General features: G+C 43.2%; 1 protein-coding gene across 1 annotated transcript; it reads left to right on the top strand.

The window, feature by feature from the left end:
* The first annotated feature begins 234 nt into the window (after positions 1–234).
* LOC147202820 (protein-glutamine gamma-glutamyltransferase K-like) lies at positions 235–25,885 on the top strand. Its single transcript, XM_086115573.1, has 14 exons — positions 235–340; positions 6,455–6,726; positions 7,898–8,089; positions 11,259–11,510; positions 12,335–12,453; positions 12,521–12,628; positions 14,403–14,580; positions 15,576–15,714; positions 16,551–16,743; positions 17,050–17,203; positions 18,309–18,593; positions 19,422–19,582; positions 20,009–20,145; positions 20,237–25,885. Exons 2-14 carry the CDS (start codon positions 6,456–6,458, stop codon positions 20,394–20,396), a joined length of 2,349 nt encoding a protein of 782 aa, XP_085971699.1. The 5' UTR covers positions 235–340; position 6,455; the 3' UTR covers positions 20,397–25,885.

Genomic DNA, 25,885 nt, shown 5'->3' with positions numbered 1-25,885 from the left:
AAAGATGAAGTGAGTAGGAATGCGAATGAAAGAACCAGTTTTCAACTCGCTTTTAATCCAAGCGACAAATCAAAAGCTGGCATTGAAGAAGTTGCCAACTCGTAACATTCAAGTGTGTGTGTGTGTGTGTGCGTGTGTGCGTGTGTGTGTGTGTGTGGTAGGAGGGGTGTGCCCTCAGCCTCTGAGCACTACTTAAAAGAGGCGTGAACATGCAACCCGTCTCACAAACGCCGCAAAGCCTTCAGGAAAAGAAAGACAATTTCTTCTTCTTCCTTCTCCCACGCGCGACGTTTTTAATTTTTTTTTTGTGTGTGTCCCACTTTGTCTGCCACTGAGTCGAGTGAGTTGCTGTACCATACCTTCATTTTGTAGTTTGTGGGAACTGTTGGGCCTTTTGGTGATGACTTGCATTCAACCTTACTTTTTACGTGCATGATATTTTCACTCTATGTGTCGTTTCAATTGCCATGCCAAGTGATTACGTTAGCCCAACATGCTAGCACAACTTCCAGCGGCAACTGAAGAGCCACTTGCTGGCGCCAAAAAGAAAAACAAACCAAAACAAGAAATGCCATTTGTAATTTTGGGCATAATGATTCACACTCGTGAACTTGTTACTGGTGGATTTGTCTATCATTCATTTGGTAAAAAGACAAATTACTGATGTGGCACTTGCCCTAAAAAGAGGGCAAACCGTTGATTCATTTTCTAATCCGCTTGTCCTCATGAGGGTCGCGTGGGGGGGGGGGGGGGGGTGCTGCAGCCTATCCCAGCGGATCGGCAGATCGAACCTCCTTGGGGAGGGGGGCAGTTCCGGTCCACGGGCCGTATGTTTGACACCCCTGATTTAGAGTGTGCCATTAGCCTGCTATGCATGTTTTTGCAATGTAGAAGGACACCGGAGTACCCGGAGAAAACCTACGCAGGCACAGGGAGAACATGCAAACTCGTCCACACAGGGAGGCCGGAGCTAGAATCGAACCCTGCACCTCTGCACTGTGAGGCACACTTCCTAATTAATCAGTTGTCCACCGTGTCGCCCGTGCTATGCTTTCCTAGAATGAAACAAAGTATTGGTTTTACCCTTTCCTAAGAAGGACTGTTGTGGTTGCACTTTTCGTAAAGGAAAACAAAATGATGTTGTTGATGTAGCCCTTTCCTAAAAAGAAATCAAACTCCTCAATATGCGCCGAAAAGTATCCGACAAATGATGACAGATATATTTTTTTGTCTCTTTTTGTAATGGATCAAAACAAGAAAAGCACCCTTTTCATCTTTCTTCCTCATCTTGTTCTGAATAGCAAGACCCGTTCTTGTGTCGCGCCGAGTTCCGCTTCTACGGTTATCCAAAGTGTACCACTTTTGGGCTACTTGACTTTGTACGTTTGTTGGCACCGCTGCTTTGAATTAAATCCGCGGCGAGCACACAACAAGAATAATGTGTAATCTCTGCAACGCTGGCAAGCCTTTAAGCGCAACATTCCAAAAATGAATGTTCCCTTTTGTTTGTGCCAGCCCTCCTCAACAAGAAGCAGCCCGCAGGCAAAGCAGGTCACAAGTGGGCCTGGTTGCATCCCGTAGGAAGCCATATTGGATTGTTTGTACTTTTTTTGTTGTTGTTGTTTTTATGTCGGATGATCTTCATTCAAGGAATTTTCTGCGCTCAAGGCTTCTGGTTGGGTGGAATGTTGCGCGCCAGGTGATGGAATCTGTTTGGTGAACGCTTAACATGCACAGAATATCGCTGCGCTATACCGACAACATTTTTGGGGTATTATGCTGCTGCATTCAGCTGCTTTTTTGCTGTTGTTGTTGTTTGTTTGGGCGGGTGCAGACTGTAATCTTCCCAACGTGTGGCATTGCTGTGTACCACTAAATCCAGCGAACAATGTTGCCGCAGCAGGTGCCAAGAGTGGCTTACGTTTTCACTTGTGTGCACAAGGGGGCCGCTCTGCAGTAAACATACACACTGAGTCTTCCCTGCACACTACCCATTTATTTACTGTATTTATTATGGAAAGATATATACAGTGGCGGTTAGCGCGTTGACCTCACAGTGCAGAGGTCGTGGGTTCGTTTCCGCCTCCGATCTTCCTTTGTGGAGTTTGAATGTTGCCTGCGTGGGTTTTCACCGGGTATTCCGGTTTCCTCCCACATTCCAAAAACATGCGTGGCAGGCTGATTGATCACTCAAAATTGTCCCTTCGGTGTGAGTGTGAGCGCGGATGGTTGTTCGTCCTGCGATTCGCTAGCAACCGGTTCAGGGTGTCCCCCGCCTACTGCCCGAAGACGGCTGGGATAGGCTCCAGCACCCCCTGCAACCCTTGTGAGGATAAGCGGATCGGAAAATGGATGGATGGATGGTATACAGTATACGGTTCACTTAAATTATGGTGATCATCTTGTCTCAACTGAACACAAAGTTATGATTCTGTTGGATAAATGGCAACCTATGGATGCACATCTTAATTGCGCCTCCTGCCATTGAGTGATGAGCATCCTCCGTCATTCACTGACAAATTCCAAAGTATTACTTTGGCACCGGTTTGTGACATCTTGGTGTCGAGGAACTATGTCGATCTGAGGGGGAGGAGCTTCATTTAGTCAGGCCACCCTGTCAAAAGAGAAAAGCAATGCCATTGCCTGCCGATGCAAAACCAGAGACAGATTTATTTATTTATTTATTTTAATTTTTGGGGGGTGCGGGGCAACTATTTGTTTTTAATTAGTATTACCATCAATGACTTTTATTATAGAAATAAAGTGGTACTCTCAAAGTCTTAAAAATATATTACATTTGATTTTTCCCAAAACAAAGGCCTGGAATGTCATTGAAAATTATCTTTAATTCCAATGTAATCCTTTAATTTACAACAGACCTAATAATGAAAGGCTGGGTTAGCGATTAGTATTGAATAAATACCCACAAAAAATATCTTCAAACATTGAAACCTATTTGCCTTTTTCATTTGGCTTCATTGACTTTGTCCTCGCCAAGCTATTCCGAGTGTGAATTATGCAGCTTGTCGAAAGAAGATTAGCATCTTTTTCCGCCTATCTCGGCTGTTCATCGGGTTGTTGTGGATTTTTTTTTTTTTTTGGGGGGGGCATTGTTAAAGGGTATGCAGCCAGTCGGTATAGTGGCGTGATGCACTCGAGATTCAAGCGAGGTGTTTTCTTCGCTGTCTGTCGGTCTCTCTGCCTGTCTGTTTACTTGCAGCCTACTCATTGTCCGGATGCCATTTTCATATGAATGCAGCGCAAGCCCATTGTTGGCGCGTCACTTTTTTTTTTTTCCTTCAAAGCGCCGCTGTTGGCGAGGCAGTGCGCATCACAGCTCAGTAATGAAGTGCTGCCTCCATCAATGAAAATGCAATCTGGTATTTCACTCTATTGAATTATGGTTTATATTCACTTCATGTGACAGTCGCCATGGTAATGAAAGCAAAAGGGGGTGGAGTGAGCAGTGGCTTACTTTGCGTGAGACAGGATTGCCTCTTGAAAATCAGCCCGATTTCGGCAGGGACAGAAAAAGTGTGATGTCATTGTTTTTGACGGAAGCATGCCACTGATAAGTTGTGAGTAAAATAAATAAAAGCATGTACAATAACATATATATATATATTTATATGAGATTTAGAAGAGTGCTAGTGTAAATAAAATTGGGTGAATACAAAATTTCAAGGCAACTTTGATAAAATTTTAATTTGGGCAATTCAACGAAATATTTCTAGTTTTGCTCATGTGAAAATTGGCTTTCCCGCGTTTTCGACAAAGTAGTGCTAGGAGTTTGCAGAACCAACTTGAAGATATGTAGAAGTAAAAACTACTCAGCAAACTTGCTTGCTTTGTTGTGCTAACAAACATTTTTGCTCTAAACGTCAATAATGTATTTTTTAAGTTGTTCCAACGTAAATTACTGTTTTAGCCCCCAAAGATTACACGTGCTTTTTTTTTTTTTTTTTTTTTTTTTAAACAATGTCGTGTGAGTTAATTTTGGTTGAACTTGTATTCTTTGGCATTCGACTCAGCATGGTTTTACTGTTCGGTGCTTTCTACCGTCTTTATTACCGATTAGTTTTACTGTTTATTGTATATGTTAAATTGCTCCATGTACAGCACTTTGTATGCAGCGATGGCTGTTTGAAAGTGCTCTATAAATACAGTTGAGTTGAGTTGAGAAAGTAAACACATACAGAGTTGTAAATCAAAGCACATGCTCACTTCCTCGTGGCTTTTCTCCGCTCATCAATCAAAGTTGACATTATTGAACCTGATCTCGAGTCCATTTGATGAGATCACGACACTAATTTAGTATTTGCCGCTTCTGATCACTCGGGAACAACAATGGGGATGAAAGAAAAACTTATTACAATCTTGAGCTGCTTTTTTTTTTTTTTTTGACCCCGTGGGGTAGTATGGAGTCGGTAAACGCTCACTATGATGACTGATAAATATGTGTTTCATCATCATTGTTGATGACCCATTTTCTGTATAGCGCTTGGGCGGCAGGTTGGTCGACTGTTTCGCACGTCCCACGAATGCAGAGGTTAAGGGTTCATTTCTGGACCCCGGCCTTCCGGTGTGGAGTTTGCATGTTCTCCCCCGTGCCTACGTGGGTTTTCTCCGGGTGCTCAGGTTTCCTCCCACATTCCAAAAACATGCATTGCAGGCTAATGGAAAACTCAAAATTATCCCTTGGAATGATTGCAAGCGTGAATGGTCGTTCGTCTCTGTGTGCCCTGCGATTGGCTGGCAACCAGTTCAGGGTGTAACCCAACTACTGCCCGAAGACGGCCTGGATGGGCTCCAGCACACCCGCGACCCTTGCGAGGATAAATGGTTCAGATAATGGAATGAATGGATGAACCACGATTTTCGCTTTGCTTCTGCAAAGACAAACACTCATAGTGTCTGCAGAGACAATGAAATTAATCCATTTTCTAATTGAATCAAGATACTTTTTTTTTTGGTATCACAGTGGGTGCATTGATACAATATTGTACAGAACAAGCCTGGGGAGACTAAAAGATTACTGTAATGAGCAGACAAAAGGATGTAATTATAAGACTGCTGTGACAAATCTTTTTTCCGTGTTCTTTCCAATCCTACTTAAACACGTTCATAATTTATGTCTTAATGCCACAGGTTATGGTTGAAGGATACTTTAAAAAAAATGTTTAAACCCACTTCCCCCCTGCGGTGGCTGCTGTTGGCGGATTTTAGTGCAGTGGGCATGAAGAAGAGGAGGAGGAGAAAGCAAGGCTGTCAGGAAACAAAAGGCTGATAGTGTTAATTAAAAGTGAGTCATCGCTAATTTTGTTCTAAAGCTACATCTGAGCGGCGTTTTAATCAGAAGGCTTAAGAGGCGGATTGGAGTCCGTGGTCGGGCCGGGTTCTAAGATCAATCACTGGAGGTGTTGAACGTTTTAACTTAAGACTGGATTTACACTGCGGCTCTAATTATGATTTAATGTCTGAATCATTTTTCTTTTGGGAGGGGGGAGTATATTACCATCTATATTTCACGTGGCACACATCCAATGCAACGCATAAAAACTCCGCAAGCGACAACAGGACAGTCAATAATGAGACGTAAATAATATAATGAAGAAATATAAGGCCGCTTGGTGCTCTAGTGGTTAGCGTGTCAACCTCACAGTGCAGAGGTACCGGGTTTGATTCCAGCTCCGGCCTCCCTGTGTGGAGTTTGCATGTTCTCCCTGTGCCTGTGTGGGTTTTCTGTGGGTATTCTGGTTTCCTCCCACATTCCAAAAACATGCATGGCAGGCTGATTGAACACTCTAAATTGTCGCTAGGTGCAAAAAAAGGAGACCAAGATCAAAGTCAATTTAATTATGATCTATAAATTGTTCAACTCATTAAAAAAATACACTTTCATAGGGGAAGTTAATAAAAGTGTGCAAACCCTTTTATGACTTTGGATGTGGCTGTTTTCAGATTTAAGCAATCACATTCAAAGTAATATTAAATGGGAGTCGGCACACACCTACCACCATTTACAGTACATCTGACGAACCCCAATTAAAATTTGGCAGTTCTATCGGCCCCCCCACTGACATTTTATTGATTTTATTGTTTTTGCCTTTGAGCAGAAGCCTGGACGTTTTGTTTTGTACTTTTTGCTTCTCGATTGTTAATTTGTCCAGGTTTTTGGTCACATTGATGGTGGAAAATGTTTCAAAATGATTGTTCTTGTTCTCATTTAAAAAAATATATACTGTATATCATAAGAACATGTCAATAAAACAGGTGTATGCTTACTTTTTATTTCCACTACATGACATTCAGTACATTTCTTAACTTTCAGGTTTCAAAATAACATGGAAAAACCATCCAGTTAATTAAAGTCAAGTTCCCGCTAAATTTCAAGCAAGTGGAGGGAGGTCATTCATGTGCAAATCATGAGTCCGGTTATCCAATATTTTCTCAGGATGCCCGCGGAGACGCACTCCTTTCGAAACATGTCCGCCGTGGGTCGATTCCCAAGCGTCACTTTCACCGCGGTGGACGAGGAGGCCTCCGAGGAGCCCCCCAAGGAGGCCAAAGACACTGCGTGCCGGCGGTGGCTGCGCCGCGTGGGTCAGTGCTGCTGTGCCGAGACCGATGACGAAATCGCCAACACACTAGTGACGGACCTGGAAGACGTCAAAGACCACGGGGAGCCCGGCAAAACGCCTGCGCCGGGCGATAGTGAGCTCGGAGGTACAAACCTGGCAAGGTCGCCGTATTGTCCATTGTCTATTGTCTCTTCCTTTGCTTCCCAACCTTCATTCAGCTAAGGCATACTGTATGAATTACAGTCAAATATCCCCAAGCACACCTTCGAACAAAATGTCAGAAAAAAAAATATAGTGTGGGCCAGGGACAGAGCCCTGCAGCAAATCAGTGAAAATCCCCAAATGTTGGCAAATTGCCTAAGGATGCTAGACAGTATCAGCAAAGCACTACTTTTGTCTAAATTAAACTCTTCAGCTCACTTCAACATAGTTCCTTGGTCACAAGACTGTGGCAAAGTACTACTTTTTTTCTAAATGAAGCTCTGAAACTCACGTTACCAACATTCCTAAGCACCAAGATGACACTGAAGTAATGCTTTTACTGCTTTGGCCGTGAGCATAAAAACAGGAAATAGGCTGGGTTTCATGATATTCCTTTCCAGCAAACCAAATTGCTTTTGGGGTTCGGCATTTGTTAATTCAGTCTTTGGTGGGAGAACTAACATTCACTGATTTTGAGAAGTATCTTGGGATCCATGGAGCTATGGTGGAGTGAGTTGAGGAGCTTCATGGAGATGAAAGTAGTGCTTTTCCACCTGCTTGTAGCATCTTTGTCCCAAGGACTTATTTAAAAGAGTATTTGACTCTAGAGTCTAAACCTCACTTGGTTGGTGCCAAATCACTGTGTTGAAGTGAGTTGAGGAACCACATTCAGGTAAAAATAGTGCATTGCTGCTATCGTGTGACATCTTTGGGGGGTGGGGGCAGGGTGTTTGTTGACTCCCATCTCATTCAAGTTACAGATCCTACAGTGTAAACCATGAGGTTGGTGACCCCAAGTGGACAAACATCGTACCTGCACATCACATGCATATTTTGTATTGGTCGTATACGTAAAGCTTTTCAATCATATGGAATGTAGCCCTCGGGATAAACGAGTACCGTATTCTGTTCAGTGGTTGATTGTACCCTCTGCCATGTAGTGGAAGAACATTGAATTGTTCTGTGTCTGACCTGTCACTATATGTCGCCGCATAGTTAGAAGAACAAATGGTGCAATTACGGGAAAGTGGATATTTTCCTGTGGCACACCTGATCTCTCAATGCTTGGAAATCCCCGGTCGACTCTCATCTGCCTGTGTGCTCGGCTTCCACAGAGTTGCCCCTCAAGGTGAAATCAATCGACTTGATGAGGAGCAAAACGGGAGCCGAGCGCCTGGCGCACCGCACGCACCTCTACCAATGCGACGACTTCATCATCCGGAGAGGGCAGACATTCCACATGTGGCTCACGCTCTCGCGACCGTTCCGGCCCGACACGGACAAACTTCACCTGGAATTAAAAACGGGTCAGTCAAGTGTTTGTGATTCACAGCACTGTATCTGTATTCATCATGAAGTGGGGGAAGAGTAAAAAGTCTGCCCTGGCCACCGGAGGGCAGTATAACACATCTCATCTATTCACATTATCACTATTCTCACAGATTTAGTAAAATGCGATGATGTCAGGCTTTTGTCCACAGAGGAAAAAGAATATGTGTTTTTGATATTGTATGTCTACACGTGCTACTCCGTCGTTTGTATTCAAACATCCATTGCTTAAAGAGTTCCGACATCACAACTATAGATGCTAATCATTAGCACGTCAATGACTGGCATTAGGTTAGAGAGCCTTTTCTTTAGGCAGTTATTTGGTTGTTGTAACAAAACACAACGAGGAGTTCTCTTTGTTTTACGTTTAATTTGACGGTAAACTTCAACCGTTCAACAACTTGAAGCCTCTGTTTGGAACACTTGTTCGTTAATTGCCAACGTGCTGCTTATTTTGAAGTGAGTCACTCCAGTTTCAAGGCGCCACTTTACTCAGGTAAAATACAGATAACAGGAAAAAAAAAATCTACTTATGTCGAGTAAAATAAATAAATAAATCGCTTCATTACTTCCTATCGCTGGCCACATCCTCTCCCGAGGCATGAGTGGGAATTCTAATTCCATGTGTGAGAATTGCCCCTACAACGGGCCGCCTTCTTGTCTAAAAATGGCAGCCGTTAAATCGCAAAAGAACGCCAACAGGTTTCGGATTTGGCGAGTGAAATAAGGATGTGTTGCTGCAATTTCTTCCACGAGATGGGGAGGGGCAGATTGACAAAAAGAGAGCTGGAGAGCGATGGAAGAAAGCAAGGGTGGGGTGGCGGTGGGGCGGGGGTGGGGGGTGAGGGGAATTTTTTGGGCTACTATTGCTATGGCAACCGCTCTTGGTTTGCTATGTTCCGGATAGAGAGCCGATTCCGAGCGCTGGGTCCTGAGAAATCCCTCCGAGTGACAATCCGCTGTCGCAATTGCCTCAGATGTAGTGGGGGCCTCCTGTTTACCCGACTCGCGCTTGTCGCCTGGAGATGTCGTGACAGGGGCCCCCGCCTGCATCCAGCAATTAGAGCTGCATGTGACGCTTGGCTGCGAGACTTAACCGGAGTTGGTGTGCATCCGTATTTGGAAGCCACGATGCATCGAGTTGAACAAGACCTCCGCCAAGGCTCTTTTCATTTAATCTTGTTTTGAAACATGATTTCGTTGCACCTGTAAGGCACTCTTGATTTAGCTTGGGTATGAATGGTGCTGCCCAAATAGACATACTTTGGATTGTTTTTTTTTTGTTTGTTTTTCTGGGCGCTAATATATGGAGAAAAATATATTGGAGATTTATTCTAAAGTAGGACATCCATGTATAATGCAGGTTGATGTATAAAAGCACAAATTAATCAATTCAAAGTACAACCTGCTCAGCCAAGGCAATTAGTCTCTTTTCTTGTTTTGTTTTTTTGTGCGGATGAAAAGGGAATGACTATTGAAGGACACATTTTCCACTGTCCCAGCCCGTTTGATGTAACAGCACAAAGACGCATCCAGCTGGCAAATAATGGCACGCACGACATCTGAAAGGCGTTTGACTGCTGATGTCTTCGTGTGAAGCCCACCACAAACAGCACCAGTCAAAACAACAAACGGCGCCGACTTTTCGCACATTTGAGTGAAATCTGAACCATTTGGCGCCCATTCGACTTGACTCGGGTGGTTTGTGCAATCTGCCAATGGCCGGATCTTAGGCTGCCATTGAAAAGGAAACCAATAAAAAATCCACGTGGTGTGAAAATATGCAAATTGCAGCACACTCGGACCATTCTGTTTTTCTTCCGACGTCACCTGCTGCGTGAATGAAAACGAGTGCTGGTAAAAAGTGAAATGAGACATTGTCCATCCTACCTGTGTCTTTGCAGCCACAAACCACACAGTAACTTATCTTTTTCTTTTTCTTTTATTTTATTTTATTTTTTTTACTTTACATTGGCTATCAAATCTGAATCTGAAACTTTAGTTTCACGGTTTATACTCAGCACAGTGTTTTTCAAGTTTCAAGTTACGAAACACCTCAACAGGAAAATATTGCCTCTTGTTACGAAAGAACTTTCAAGATACGAAAGGTAAAAATACAGTAGGGGCTGGTTCTCGCAGCTCAGAGTTTCCTGAACGCAACATACTTATAGCTGCTTTGCCATTGGTTATTACCGAGCATCTTCCTGGCACCCCATTGGCTAAGACGGACCTCTACCATATGTTTCAGATAGATAAATAGATAGATATGTGTCTATGCAGAGTCCTCGTCATTCGCCCACGAGGTGTTCCGATGGTTTTATGTAAATGTGAATCACCCAGAAAAAGAGTTGACCAGTCGGGCTGATGTTTGCCTTGGACATTTTCGAAGGATGGTTAAAAGCCGCCAAAGGCAAACGTCCTTGGATCAGTTCTTTACAAAGCGCCAGGCAAAAACCACTTGTGAGAGAGAACATGGACTTAAGAGGGCAAAAAATGATGAGGGCACAGTTAAAAGTTCAATGACCATCATTTTTATTCTTTATTCTTTGTATTTTACATTATGCACAATTCTCATTTATTGTCCAATAATCTAATTGTAACATTTATTTGTTCTATATTTTGATGCATTTTTATGCTTTAGAAAACATTTATGTCTGAATTTTGGGGGGGCTTGGAACGGATTAGGGTATTTACATGGAAAACGCGTCTTTACTTAGAAAATTTTCTCGTGAAGAAATTTCTTCCAGAACCAATTAATTTCAGAATTAGAGGTACCGCTATAGTTTTATTTTAGTGTCCAGTTCTTAGTTTACGGAATGGATTTTCTGTTCAGTATTCTGGAGCATATTTTGACATTATTCATCTGCAGCTCTTCATCTGATTTGCCATAACAAGTGATAGTTTTTTTTATAATAACCCCATTTCTTGGTCGAATAAATTGTAGGGTCTTGTTTGATGTACAGTAGAATAACTAAAATGGAGAGGGAATCAAATCATGAGATACTTCCAGTCCAAGCAAACTCGGTGAGGTCGGAATGCAGGTGTGGCAGCCGAATAACTACACTTTACGAACAGCGGCATGCCAATCTGTGAGGCGTAGCGAGACACGTTCACGTCTGCCTGCCTCTGCTTCCCCCCCCCCCCCAGGGCCTCTGCCAACGGTGTCAAAGGGAACCCACGTCATTATCCCCCTGGTGGACGAGCTGCAGGACAACCGCTGGCAGGCCGCCCCTGTGGAGTTGGACGGCGCCAGGATGAAGCTGTCTATCAACTCCTCGGCCAGCGCCGCCGTCGGCCGCTATCGCCTCCAGGTGGAAACGGAGTGTCCGAGTGGACGTGCTATTTCTGCACACGACCCGGCTAATGACATCTATGTGCTGTTCAACCCCTGGTGTGACGGTAAAAAAACACACACACACACACAAAAAAATCACGAACAATCAGCAACTGTATTAGTTTTGTGTCCCTGCTGGGTTTCTGTCGGGGCATCTACACTGCAGTGGTTCTGAAACTCAGGTTTGGGGGAAATGTTTTTTTTTTTTTTTTAACTGCATACCACCATGATGGGGAAACCAGACCATAATTGTCAAAGTCTTTTTGGAACATTTTCAGAAAACAAAAAAAAGCACAACTAATACAAACCTAACAAACAATCAAACAAAAAAAAGCAAACAAAAAGAGTCCAGTTCCCTGCATGTTGGTTTTTTTGGTTCTTTCTCAAAAATAGGCATATTATCACATGAAAAAAAAACTTTTTTTTTGAGGAAGAAAAGTGCACATTGATGTTATAAAAAAGTTTAATACTAGATTGTTTTTTGAGATTATAGTCCTAATTTTTTTTTTTTTGCCAATAAAGGCGTCTATCCAAAAATAAAAGGCATAACGTTACAAGAAAATAGTATTGTATTTTTTACATTACCTTGTTAAAATATTATATGTAACATTATTCCCATGTTAAAAAGTTACTTTTTTTTATTGCGACTTTATCTTGGAAAAAAATGGCACTTCATTCTCATGAGACTTTAACTTTTTTGTCCTGGCAACATTTTTTTTGTTCTTCTTAATTACGGAATTTTTCTCTCTCCCCAGAAAAATAGATAAATAAGCCTCCTAACATTAAAAGATCACCCCCCCCCCCAAAAAAAAATAAAAATCTGAACTTGTTCTAGTCATTTATTTTTCTTGAACGAAATGAACGCACGGTTCCATTTTCCTTGTGTCAGACGACGCAGTGTTCATGGACGCTGAAGATGAGCGCCAGGAGTACGTCCTCAACGACGTGGGGCGCATCTATTACGGTACGCAGGATCAAATTGCTGTCCGGACGTGGGACTACGGACAGGTGAGGAATGTGTGATCAATAATTGAAAGCGCACGTTGACAGGTCTTGCCCTTGTTTTGGTTTTCAGTTTGACGACGGCATACTGGCCGCGTGTCTGTTCGTCCTGGAAAAGAGTGGAACTCCTCCATCTGGGTGGGGGGACCCTGTCAATGTGGTGCGAGTCGTGTCAGGCATGGTGAGAAATTGGATTTATTTATGTCCGAGCCCTCGTATTAACCTTGGGGTCATTTTGACCCCATTCAATTTTTATTGTTTAAAAAAAAAATAACAGTTTACTTTTTTTTTCTTTTTGCTCCATATTTCATGACGTTTCCTTCATTTGATGGGGGCAATCAATTAAGCATAAAATAATCATGATTTTTTTTCAATGTCCTAACCACATATTGCCTGCATTGGTGATCCTCAGGGGTCAATTTGACCCCAAGCTGCTTTAGCTGCAGAAAACAATGATTTTCAAGACCCTAGCTCCAAAACAGAAATGTTAACCTGATGGTGTCGCGACAGGAAAAAGGTCATTTTATCACCAAAACCAATAGGTTTCATCCTCTTCTGGACAGGATTTGTACAAAAACTTTTAAAGATACATTAATTGTAATTTGATGTTTGACCGGATGGTGGCGCTAAAGGACAGCTCAACTCAATTATTATTTTTTATTATCAAGGGGGTATTTATGCATTCAACAAATAAACAAAGTACCTGAAACTAAAACCAGGTCAACAAATGAATGTACATCATTTTCTGGAGCCATTTATCCCTGGAGTCAAATTGACCCCAGAGGTTGAAATTTGTTAGTAATATTTGAAGATAAGAGGAAGGCTCGCTCACACAAAAACCTTTCTACACGCCGTCAGACCTATTATTAGATTATTTTGACAAATGCGTGCAATACTCTATAACCTTCATGTACAATTTTTTGGGAATCAGATTTATAGTCGTCATAGTTCAACCTGTGCAATGTTCTGGTGTGTGTCAGGTGTAATTGGATGGCTTGGTGATCAAGTGCGGCCTCTTTGAGCGAAAATAGTCCGTGCTTTTTCTGTCTTTGTGGGAGCTCGCTTTTCCTTCAGCGCTACCTTGTTGCAAAGTCGAACTTAGCAGTTGAGCGCATGGCGGAGTAGTGTACGTTTGCAAGAGACGACAAACGCTGCCTTGAAGCAGACTGATTAAATATATTGTACTCTCTAATTAAGCTGCAAAATAATGTTATTCTTGATTCTGAGCAAACTATAATGGCCATATGTTGTTTTTTTTGCTTCCATTTTTGACGAGCTAAACTGAAAGATCAAGACTTTTTCCAATTTCACAAAAGGCCGATTCAATCTGTCTGAATCGGTGTTAGCGAGCACTTCTCCTGTGGCATTTGTAGATGCCTGACTCGACAGCACGATTATTGCGGTGGGCCGTTTAGACCCCCAAACACTGTGCCATGCTCCCGAGTCTGATTAGGACCCGACCATCGCACCAAATGACATTAGGCTTGTATATTTGTACCACAAACTTCATCCACTATTCCATCCATAAGTACATACGAATTCATAAATATGGTTAAGTATTGATGTAAAACACAATATGTGTTCTTGTACAGTATATAGTATGTATTTCTATCACTTGTCGGTGCATGGAGGGCAGCTGTGTATCTCTCGCTTACAACCTGGAAAGGAATTTTTCACCTGCGTGAAAGTTTCTGTTTATTTTGATTGGTTGCCACAATGTGCAACTGAGATTTTGACTCGCCGCAAAACCAGTAGCCAAAACTGGACCACATGTGAAATTTTGTGGCGGAAACCTGCACGCTGCGCGAATGTTTGCTATTTTCATTTCTTGTTTGTCACAGGCATGTTATGAATAAAACTGGGAATCATTTTTAATTGCCGGGGTAAAAAAAAAAAAAAAATGCATAATGTGTCTCCTTCGACCTCAAATGATTCGCTGTCATCATTGACTGTAGATCAACTCTCGCGATGACCAGGGTGTTGTGGAGGGAAACTGGTCGGGGAATTACATTCAAGGAACATGTCCGACTGTCTGGAGCGGGAGTATGGAAATACTGACGCAATACCACAAAAACAACGGCACCCCCGTCAAGTACGGCCAGTGCTGGATCTTTGCCGGTGTTGTTACTACAGGTGCGTTACGATCCTCACATATTCGCAGTTCGGCATTCGCCTACTCCCGCACTTTTTGGTTGATTAAAACGGCTCTGCATGATGCACTTTCGAGTCCAGCATGAGTCGCCACTCCCTCTGCTAGTTAGCTAAGCATGCTAAAAACGTTCGCAAAAATGATAGTCCTCTGCAGTGGCCGCTGAAGAGCGCCTCATTGTGAGCCACGAGTGCATGCTGAAGAGCCGAAGAACAAGGAAAAAATCAAAAAGTCTGACTTGACAGTCAGCATGTGAACCGGGGCTTCGAGGTAAGGTGGCCTCTTTAGAGAGCCTCATTGTTCGCTGCAAGTGTACAAACTTTTTTGTTTTAAAGACTCATGTTGCCCCTTTTCCATTCAAAAATAACGTGATGCTCGTTCAGTGCCAGAGCAAGTGCTGTGCTTAGTTGGTGCTTAACAAGTTCTTTTATGAAGAACGTGGTGGTGAATGTGGTTTTCCACCGGCAAACGGCCAAGTAGGAGCTATGTGATTGTAAAGTGTCCAAACGTCACAAGCGCGATGGAAAAAGGGTCACATGACTACCTGCTTGTGGACCCGGGCTATGTGCAGGTGTGGCTACTGTGGAGAAAATGCCGAAGTGACCTGGTGGGATATTTTTCAGCCACCGGAGGCTTTAAGTGGATAGATTTTTGCGGCTCAAACATGATGCTACACAAAGTAGCATCCGTTTTTCCAGGTCGAAGTAGAGGTATTTGATTGGCAAGTTACAGTAGGGCTCGACTGATTAATAGGCCGACTGGTTTTTAGCTTATTTTAAAATTGGCATCAAACGCAGGCTGGAATGAATTCATGGAATTTCTCATTCCATTCAATGGCTCAAGGTAATATGAAATCCAAGTGATTTGAGTCAGAACCAATTAAACTTGCGAGTCAAGGTACCGTTGTACTTTTTATTTTTCATTTCAAGCAGTGTTGCTTTGACTGAGGCAAATGTCCTGACTTTTATGTGCTGTGCAGTGTTGAGGTGTTTAGGCATTCCCAGCCGAACGGTGACCAATTACAGCTCAGCCCATGACACCGACGTCTCCTTGACAACTGATGTGTACCTGGACGAGGACCTGCAGCCCTTGGCTCATCTGAATTCGGACTCCGTCTGGTGTGTGCACTCGCCATCCTCGCCGTGCCGTGTTGTTGCGCTTCTTACTCATCGTGACACATCAGTTCATCCAAGTGGAAATCGATGATTGGTGCAGAGCCCAAAAGTGATATATGAATAAATATATGTTGGGGGAAAAAAAAAAGAAGAAAAAAACAGCGCGAGTGATATTGGCTTCATCTGAGCCTTGCTACCAGAATGATGACTTACATTCTGGTGTCATCATGGCGGAATAGTTAAATTGAGTTCTGTGACGCGGTCGTGACTGAAATAAATTGATCCAAGTCGCCAGTCCCGTTTGCGGTGATGAATGTGCACCCAAAAAAAAAAAACCCAACAAAAAATATTTAATAGTTCCATTAGAGTGTCAACATTGTATGACCACGGCACAGAAGTAAACAATAATAAATAAATCATACGAGTATTGATGGTTGAATGTTATTCAGTTGGCCCAGACTGATTCTCGCACTCCAAGTGAATTAAATGCCCTCATTCCTTATTTAGGATGTGCGCACCTCGACTGTGTCATTGTATTCTTTTTAACCTGATAACCCATTTCATGGCAGCTGAAACTCATCAGTGTGGGTCGTTTTCTATTTGGCGCAGGACACAAATAATCCAGCAGTGGCTCGGTGCATTTTGGACCCAGCACTGGGTTAGTTATTTCATTCACTTTGGGTCACTTTTGACCCAGCAGTTTTAAGAATGTAGGGTTTCAAGCTCAGGTTTTAAGCTTGGGTTGGGATTTCTAACACAAGTTAGATTTTTGAATGAAGATTTCAAAACAGTATTATTTATAGAGATGCCGAATGATTGCAAACGTGCGTTCCGTGCAGGAACTTCCACGTGTGGAACGAGTGCTGGATGGCTCGTCACGACTTGCCCCCGGGAATGGGCGGCTGGCAAGCGCTGGACGCCACGCCCCAGGAAACCAGTCAGGGCACCTTCCGCTGCGGCCCCGCCTCTCTCGCCGCCATCCGCAACGGTCAGGTGTTCCTCAAGCACGACGCCCAGTTTGTGTTTGCCGAGGTCAGTCGATGGCGATTACGTCAGACGTGATGACTTTTTAAAAAAAAAATTTTGCTGAAGGGTAAATGTACCTTCAACATAGTCTGGCTGGGGAATCAAACCGGCAATGTTACGAGCGCTAGACAGAAAGTCTTTGCCACCTACGCGAGTGACAAAACCAGAGTACGTACAGGACAGGGCTGACTGAGCGTTGACAGCAGGCTCACGTGCACCGTGTATCAACACTCAGCCATATGGCGCCCGTCAAAAGTGACACTTTGCATCTGTTCCGACCTCTCTTTTCCTCTCCCTTCCGGGCATCCTCAGGTGAACAGCGATAAAATCTACTGGCAGAGGAATCCAGATGGGACCTTCTCCAAGATACACAGCGAGAAGAAGGTCGTGGGCCACCTCATCAGCACCAAAGCCGTCGGCTCGGACGAACGCAGCGACATCACACACCTTTACAAGCATCCTGAAGGTATCACCGGCTTCACAATAAACATTCACGCAGATTACCTGCTTGACTTTCAATTTTAAAAAATAATATTTCTCATTGGAAATCATATAAAGGCTCGTGAAGAATACATTTTTCACAAATGGAAACCATTCATGGGCTGCCTTTTGCTCTCTCTCGCCGGCAAGTGTATGCGTGTAACAGCCGGTGTGTGTGAGCCTCTTATCTGGAGCTCACCAACAAGTGTACATTTGTAACAAGGCTGCAGCTTGCCAACAAGTGCGTTTGTAACAGTGGGGTGGATCTCGCCAACGAGTGTATGCATAACAGGGCGCTGGAGCTTGCTAGCGAGTGCCTGTACAACGGTGGGTTGCATCTCACCGGCAATTGTATGCTAAACTCAATGCTGCATCTCTCTGGCTAGTGTAACAGCGAGCTGGTTCTTGCTGGTGAGGGCATGTATAACAGCGAGCTGGAGCTCACCGGCAAGTGTGCACAAACCAATGAGCTGGATCTGACCAGCAAGTGTGTGTGTAACAGCAGGACGGATATGGCCAGCAAGTGTATGCATAGCACCATCCTGGATGTACAACAGTGGGTTGCATATCACCAGCGAGTGCATGCATAGCACAATGATTGCTCTTGTTGGTGAGTGTGCGTGTAAGTGAACTGGATCTCACCAGCCAGTGTGCGCGTAAAGATTGTCTGGCTCTGCCATGCAAGAACATAAGTTACAGTGGAGAGGATCTTGCCGGCCAGTGTGCATGTCGAACAGTGAGCAGCACGTTGCCAGCGAGAGTCTGCGTAACAGACCGCTTGATCTCGCTGGAGGGGGCCCAGCTAACAGGCTGTACTCACTGGCTTGTGTGCATGTTTTGGCTGTTCCTCAACCGCCCCCTCTTTCGTTTCACCCGTCTCATTAGTGGTCATCTTACCAGTGAGTGTATGCAAAACTGCAGAATGGATCTTACGAGATCTTTAAGATCCGTGTGTAACTACGAGCTGGATCTCACCAGTGAGTGCTTTGGTAACGTCTGACTGACTCTAGTAGTTTCGTTGGTAAGTGTATGCGTCAGAGTGCAAATCTTTGATTTGAATTTGAAATGGTTCCCCCGTGTCATCTGTTCAGGAACGGAGGCGGAGCGCATCGCCGTGGAGACGGCGTGTCGTTACGGCTCCAAGGCGGACGCATACTCCTCCCCCGAGGTGGAGGACGTCCTCATCGAGGTGGTCTTGGATGACGACGGCCCCCAAATGGGGCGGGACGCTGAGCTGACCCTAACATTGAGAAACAGCAGCGCAGAACAGCGTCGCATCATCCTGCACAGCCAAGTGGCCATCATGTACTACACCGGTGTCCACAAGGCCACCGTCAAGACGGACCACACCAATCTGGAACTGCTACCCACTGAGAGTGAGTCCCCTTGACTCCGTAATCTCAATGTTGCTGCGGCGCTCCTATTTTCTTTGCTGCTAGTCTCCTCTTGGGCAATGGATGATTCCTTAATCCTGGACGCCTCAGTATTATAGCCCAATCGTCTTGGTTTTGCCTCAACCTTTAGTATTCTTGCAGCCCTGAGTGTCTTCTTGGATAAAAGGAGACCTCTAAACTCATGGCACAATACTATTATATGCCACAATTTCTGCTTGGCTGCAGCGCTCCCTTTTCTGACTGCTCTTTTGGATATAAGGTGCTCTGCAATATTTTATTAATTTAGCAATATTAATAATTTATATTTTATTTCTGACATAACATAAGACCGCTTTGTTCTTGTCAGTGATCTACTTTGCAATGTCTGCTCTACTGCTTCACTCGTTTTATCATTGCCCTCAGTGTCCTCTTGGATAAAAACCCTCACTCTCGTCCTTGTTTTTTGTTAGCGTGCCTCACTTTAACCGATGTGTTGGTAGTGCGTTTTTCGCAGTTCCCAACTTACTCGATTGAATTCAGTGCTCCTTTTTCAATGAAGAGTCTGTTTATTGTTGATGAGCTTGCAGTGTAGCGTCCTGCTTCCATCTTACTTAAACCTTGAAGGGCACTGATGGGTCTGCCACAATTGTATCATTCTTTGCAATCCCCCGTCTGCCTCTGTTGGTTTTGAGCACAAATACAATATATCAAAAGGTAAGACCGAGCAGCACTGCTGTCACTCACTTGTGTGATCGCAGTGGGCTTTTTTTTTTTAATATATTTTTTAATATATATATATATATATGTGATGTGTCATCTTTATTCCTTTAGAGAAGGTTTTGGAGTGGACCCTTGAGTACAAAGACTACAAGGACCAACTGGTGGACCAGGCCGCCCTTATGCTGACATTGTCAGGTCGGGTCAAGGAGACACAGCAGGTCCTCGCCACTCAGTTCAGTTTCCGACTCAGGACTCCAGACCTACTCTTAAAAGTAAGCCCAAATGGAAAAATGAAATAGACATGACTTGGGGTAAAAATTTGGCAACTATATAGATGTAATGTGCCCACATAATACACACACACACACACATACACAGACACGGGGGAATGTTCCAGAAATTCCATGTTATGTAAATATGAATGTACACATACAATAAACGTGGCTCACTTTACTCTCAAAAACCCTTAAAAATTGATCGCAAATCGTAGATTTCCATGATAGAGTTGTGATTTCCAGAATAGAAAACTAGATACCTTCCACAAACAAAATTGGTGATGTACAGTTGCAGGGGAAATACTGTACATTGTGGCCATGTGTTTTTCTTCCACGTCATGTCAGGCGCTCTGGAGAAAAACACCACGTCAGGAAAAACAAACAAACCAAACTAAGTCAAAATGATCTTTTTCTTTGGTTCAGCCCGTCGGGAAGGCCGTTGTCGGGGAGAAGATCGCGGTGGAGATTTCCTTCACTAACCCCCTACCGCAGGTGCTGAAGTCGGTCATGTTCCATGTCGAGGGACTTGGCCTTGCCACCGCTCGAAAGATTCATTACGGGTGAGCGGAAAAACATACAACACTATGTTGTCGTCCCCCCCCCACACACACACACACTTTTGTAAGTGACATTTCCCGTCCCTCCCCTCAGAGATATCGGAAGTCGAGCCACCGTCTCCCTGACTGAGCACTTGGTACCCACGCTTGCCGGGTCCAGGAAATTACTGGCGTCTTTACATTGCCAGCAGCTCACGCAGGTCCACGGCGTGATGGACGTCGCCGTGCACGAAAGGAACTATGGCGCGGTATAGCGACTGACCTTTCCTGTCGAAAGGAGCAACAACAAATGCATAGTGAAACTTTATATATCGTCTGACATTGGCCACCACAAGGATTTTTTTTTCTAAAAAAAGCCTTCGGTCAAATGTTGGATTTCACCTTGGAAAGGGCTGAAGGTCCAAGTGTAAGTTAGGACTCACACAAAGTAATTCACAAGCTTTAAGTCCTTGTCCTTTCCAGTTTGCTTTTGGGCATGATTAGGTTGAAATAACTCTTTTACACACAGTGAACCTCGAGAAGGGCAATGCGGGTGAGAAAGTGGTGAACAAGTCTGCCTCGCAGCGCCACGGTACTGGGTTCGAATCTTGATTCAAGCGCTCCTTCATAGCGTTAGCATAGGTTGTGCCTACATTCCAAACATGTTACTTTCACTAAAGGTGTGAATGTAAGCGTGAATGCTTATCTATATGTGACCAATCCAGGGTGTACCCTGCTTTTCTCACCCCAAAGTCAGCGGGGATATGCTCAAATCGATCAGCACACGCACTACAGAAAATGAATAGATGGTTGAATGAAACCTTGAGTACTATCATCCATGTGGCACTCAAATCCAGAACCTCTCGACCGTGATTCAAAACGTGCTAACTGCCCTGAGATAGTATTTCAATCAAAAATGCTTAAAATAAATAAATACAATTAAAAGATGCACCTCTAAAGTTGTGCAAAACACCAGAGAGGGCATTTTATACAGCTATGATCATAATACAGCTGCTATCATGATACGCTTACTATCGCAATATTGCCGATATCTTGATACAGCTATTAATATAAGTAGTATCATGATACCGTTAGTAGCTTGAGATGGCAGTATCATGATATGGTGAGTATCACCATACAGCATGTGTAACAAATCAGATACTGTAATATTACGATACGAGGTGGCGCCTTGAGATACAACCTGCTACTCAAATTGATTTGTTTGGCTTGAGATTCAAGCGAAGGACAGCAGCCGCCATTGGAATCATGATACGATTACATTGTATCACCATACGGCCAAATATCACAAATCAGATTGGATCATCACAAAATTATTTGCTCCGTTTCTGGTGAATTTTGAATCATGTGAGCTGAGAGCAAACTGTAAGAAAACATTGAAATTATTGCACATTAAAAGTGGACCAGATGCACTCCAGCATATGAGGAGCACATATTCATATTTGAATAAATTCACCACTATTCTTCGCTAACATGGGCAAAGTTTTCACAAGGTCTGAGGTTTGGCAGTTTGTTTATTAATGCATCCGTATACTCCAAGTGCATTTTTTCCCCCAGGCGCTTAATGGTGAACACATTCAGTCAAAGTTCAGTGGATAAGAGACACTCTATTCGACATTCTCTACTGGATAGAAAACGCAGAGCGGGACATTGGTGTTGTCGATCCATTGAATTATTAGGCCTGATTTGCCACTGCCTTGCGTCTTGACTGGATAATAACCCCCGTTAAAATGAAGAGCGCGCGTGTCGTTTTTGCACCCAACAGCCTGACAAAATGTAGGCGGCCGCAATAAGAACAGGAAAAAAAAAGAAACTGAAAATCACAACAAATTTGCTGCTTCTCATTTAGAAGGAGGACAGCCAAATATCCCGGTTCACTGATCCTTCAATGTAGAAAACTGTTCAGGAATTGTTTTGGAAATCAATGAGGGATCGTCTAAAATCTGCTGACGTAGCTAAAAGGAAGTTAGAGAGTCCTTTATTAGTTCAAACTGTAATAAGAGTTTAAAGTCAACACAATACTAGACCATGATAGCAGCCCTGTGCAGTCCTGCTGTAATTATTATTTTCTTTCGAAAGGTCATTTTCTCATCCACTGGTGTTTGTTTATTTAAATACATACTCACAAACCACACTCTTTTTTTCACGGTTACCGGTACTAAATTGGATGCATGCATTATTCATTATAAACCCACACAACAGGGACAAAAAAATATCTAGAAACTACACCTGGTATCATGATTCATGTAATATCACACATGAGCTGATATTATGGTTTGATACTATCATGATATCAGCTAGTATCACAGGACCAAAAATTAGCGAATATATAATAATGCAAATAATATAGTGAAACATCAAATCCGACAATATCAAGATATGACTGGTATCATGATACAACTCTTATCATATCATGATACAACTTGTATCATGATACTGCTTGAATCACAATCAAGCCGACATCACAAATCAGCTCATAGCGTGCTACTTTTTCTGCACGTTCATTTTGCAATTGAATCGCTGCCCTGTATCAACTACGAATTCCACTTGATTGCTTTCAAGCAAGTGTTTTCAGTGGGTCCGGTCTGCACATTAACCTTTGAGTTTATTAACGATCTAGCATCCTCACGTCCCACATCTTCCTGACGCCAGCACCACATGGTGTCCTATCTCACTCGCGCGCCGCCGCACCTAATTCGTGCAAAATGTCAGGGGGAAAAAAGAAAATAAAAGAAAAAAGTGCCGAGTCATGCTCAATGCCGACTGAGAACAAGACATGGAGCTAATGTGCGGCACGCTTGGCTGTTGTGTGTCTGACACGCTGATTACGAAGCCAGCGAGTCTCTTGTGTGTTTCCGTGTTTTACATAATCCGTCTCGATGTTGTCGAGGGTTTTCTTATGCGTTACGCTACACAAATGCCGGGTAATGGATTCCTCACTCTGTTTTGGGACGAGTGACAATCATTCTGCTGAGACTTGTGCGGAACACATTAAGGGAAACTATGCAAGTTACATCGGTGTCGAAATTGAGATTCAAAAATTCCAATCAGTTCTCTGTGCCATTTGAGCTGCAGTTTGCTCAACCTTGAGAGGTGTAAGTTTGAATTAGAATTTCAGAGTTGATTTCCGGAGATAGGCCCAACACACATGTACGATGACCACTCGTACAATAATTCATTGTCGGCTTCACGAGTTATGCGTGGCCTGCAAAATGCTTGAAAATACAGATTCGGAGAAACACTATCTGACAACCCCCCCCCCCAAAAAAACGTAATTATGTTTAAAAAAATTACATTTGACAAAATCTGAAGTTACTATTATGATTATGTTGATGATGATGATTACTGTTATCACCATTCTAATTATTTTTATTCTTAACCCTTTCAGGGACAGCTTATCACGTCATCAGGTTACAGGGTGCATGAAAGGGTTAATTCTAATGACAATATAAATATGATTAGATGAATATGTTGCGGACTATCAATATTAATGATTGTTTTAATGATCATAATTCCCTAATAACCCAATTAGTCTGTACAATGACTGAAAAATAATAATAAAACAATGACAAAACAAGTTCCTATATTCATTGATAAGTTAAATCAAAACAGAACTGCTCATGACAAGCGTTTATCTTGGAATGTTGAATGACTTGAGTTATTTATTGATTGAAATGGAACTGGGTCATTTGAGCAAGTTTCCAAAATGAACCCCCCCCCCCCCCCCCCACTACCCCCCTATCAAACTCTTGTCACATTCCTTATTTATGATCATCTTTTCATTCCCTTTCCCATCTGTCCCTGACGGAAACGACAGCCGTCGACATCTCCAACTCCTTGCACATCAAAGTGTTTGGCGGGGTCCAAACTTTTTTTGCGACTGACACTGATCCCTTCCACTACCTTTCCGTCGGTGAAGAAAAAAAAAAAAAGATTGGTCCCGCTCTTCATGTGTCATTGTCAGCTCGCCTCGAGAAAGCTGTCAAATAAAAAAAGGCAAACCTACTCGCCTAACATTACGACTCACCCAGCCAAACGTGTTCCGCTCTTTCTTAAGCCGCTTTGCTGCCGAAACACCGAGCACCGAAGCTCATCTGATGTGAATGCCGTGTTCTCTGAGCTGAAGCCAGCGTGTGAATCACAGCTCAAAACATATGAGCTTGGCGGCCTCTTTTTATTCCCAGCTGACTTCACGTTTTGTCATATAATAATGCAGAGATATGGAATTTCAAATTGGAACTGACTACAAGCATCAAGGAAGATATGGTGCTCAACTTTGGAGGTGAAACTAAACCCCCCTGCCCATTAAAAAACATGGATACTCAGATCATTTAAGGCTAAATTGTCGTCAATTTTTTAATGTTAGGTTCATTGAAGGATTTTGGACCATTAGGCGTACCGTATTACTACGAAGCGCTATATCAATGTTCCGGTCTGTTTTAATATATTTTTTTATTCGTAAGGTACACCGGCTTATCAGGCTTTAACGTTGTGAAGCATTGAATGTCAAATAGTTGATTCAAATTGTACCGCATCTTTATTTAATAGATTCAGCACGATTATGCTAGGTTGCGAAATATCGGCTAGCATTGCGTGTTTCGCTTGCTTTTGTTCGCCACGGGTTTGCTTTTAGCAGACAGGCGGGAAAAAAAAGTTTGTACATCGCTTGTACATCAATCTGGCCACTGCTGGTTGTGTTATTTTGGACAATGCTAAATGCTATCTTGGTTAACAATTCAATCGCTAGTTAGCAATGCACTCACCATTATCCAACTTTTTTGCTGTTGTTTGTTTTTCTCACAGAAATGCTCAGCTCACGTTCAGCGTTCGACTAGTAGGACTACATTTCCCTTGAAACACAAGCAGGAGGTAGTTTGACGGAAAACATGGACGCCTGCTAGCGATTGCGATGATAATGAGAATACGAATTTAATACGAAGGGACTTCGACAACGAACTGTCGATTTTTGAAAAAAAATCTAAAGGATTTTACATGTATGTGACATCCGTCGGCAGTTGCAATTGTCTTGGATGTTTACTGGAGGTTCATTCAAGACTGTGATGACTTGAAATTGTTTTTGGCTTAAACACACGCGGTGGAATTGGCAGGTGCCATTATCTGGACACAGACGTATATGCCTTACCGAGCAGTGTTTCAGGCTTCACGTAATGATTGGTTGTTGTTTTCAACAGCGCCGTCTTTCAGTCACACGCAGAGACTCGTAATTTGTCTTTTATTTATTAACACGGGCGCTTAACGGATCTCAGGGACGACAACTGGAGGAGGCATATCACGAGGCGGCTGCTGGCGCGCCGTCTGATTTTGATCAAGGCTGCTGTACCCATCCCTGCCAATGTGTCACCTGTGAAAATAAGCTAATTTAGTTATGACACAGGCTCTCGTCTTTGTGCGACGGCAGCATTTTGTCCCACGAATTGAAGTCGGCGAGCGCAGGCATCATAGAAGAGGAGGAACATCACTCTCCCGGCAACGTGAGGACAACTTCGAATGCTAGTTTTCTCTCATTAAATTTATGGCCGTATACTTTCAAATGTTTTCAAATGCATTTCTGTTAGGTTCTTTGAAGAAGGCCTTTTATGTCCACATCAACAATAAGTGAAGACTAATTTGTCTTTAGTATCGACAAAACGTGTATGTTCATTGAAAGGCTAATTGTCTTTGTTGTCGACAAAAACATGAATGTACTGTATGACTAAATTGTCTTTGTTTAACCCCGCCCCACAAA

Source organism: Hippocampus guttulatus, chromosome 7 (assembly GCF_054856545.1).
Source record: "Hippocampus guttulatus isolate MCC_2025c chromosome 7, RoL_Hgut_1.0, whole genome shotgun sequence".
NCBI lineage: Eukaryota > Metazoa > Chordata > Actinopteri > Syngnathiformes > Syngnathidae > Hippocampus > Hippocampus guttulatus.
The sequence above is the reverse complement of the archived record's forward strand: the minus strand, read 5'-3'. Positions and strand labels throughout refer to the sequence as shown.

Excerpts from the sequence above, each read along its gene's own strand:
- LOC147202820 (XM_086115573.1), top strand. The coding sequence starts at position 6,456 with ATGCCCGCGGAGACGCACTCCTTTCGAAACATGTCCGCCGTGGGTCGA. Across the intron at positions 17,204-18,308 it reads CCTTTACAAGCATCCTGAAG|GAACGGAGGCGGAGCGCATC; the intron begins GTATCACCGGCT and ends TCATCTGTTCAG. Across the intron at positions 18,594-19,421 it reads GGAACTGCTACCCACTGAGA|AGAAGGTTTTGGAGTGGACC; the intron begins GTGAGTCCCCTT and ends TTATTCCTTTAG.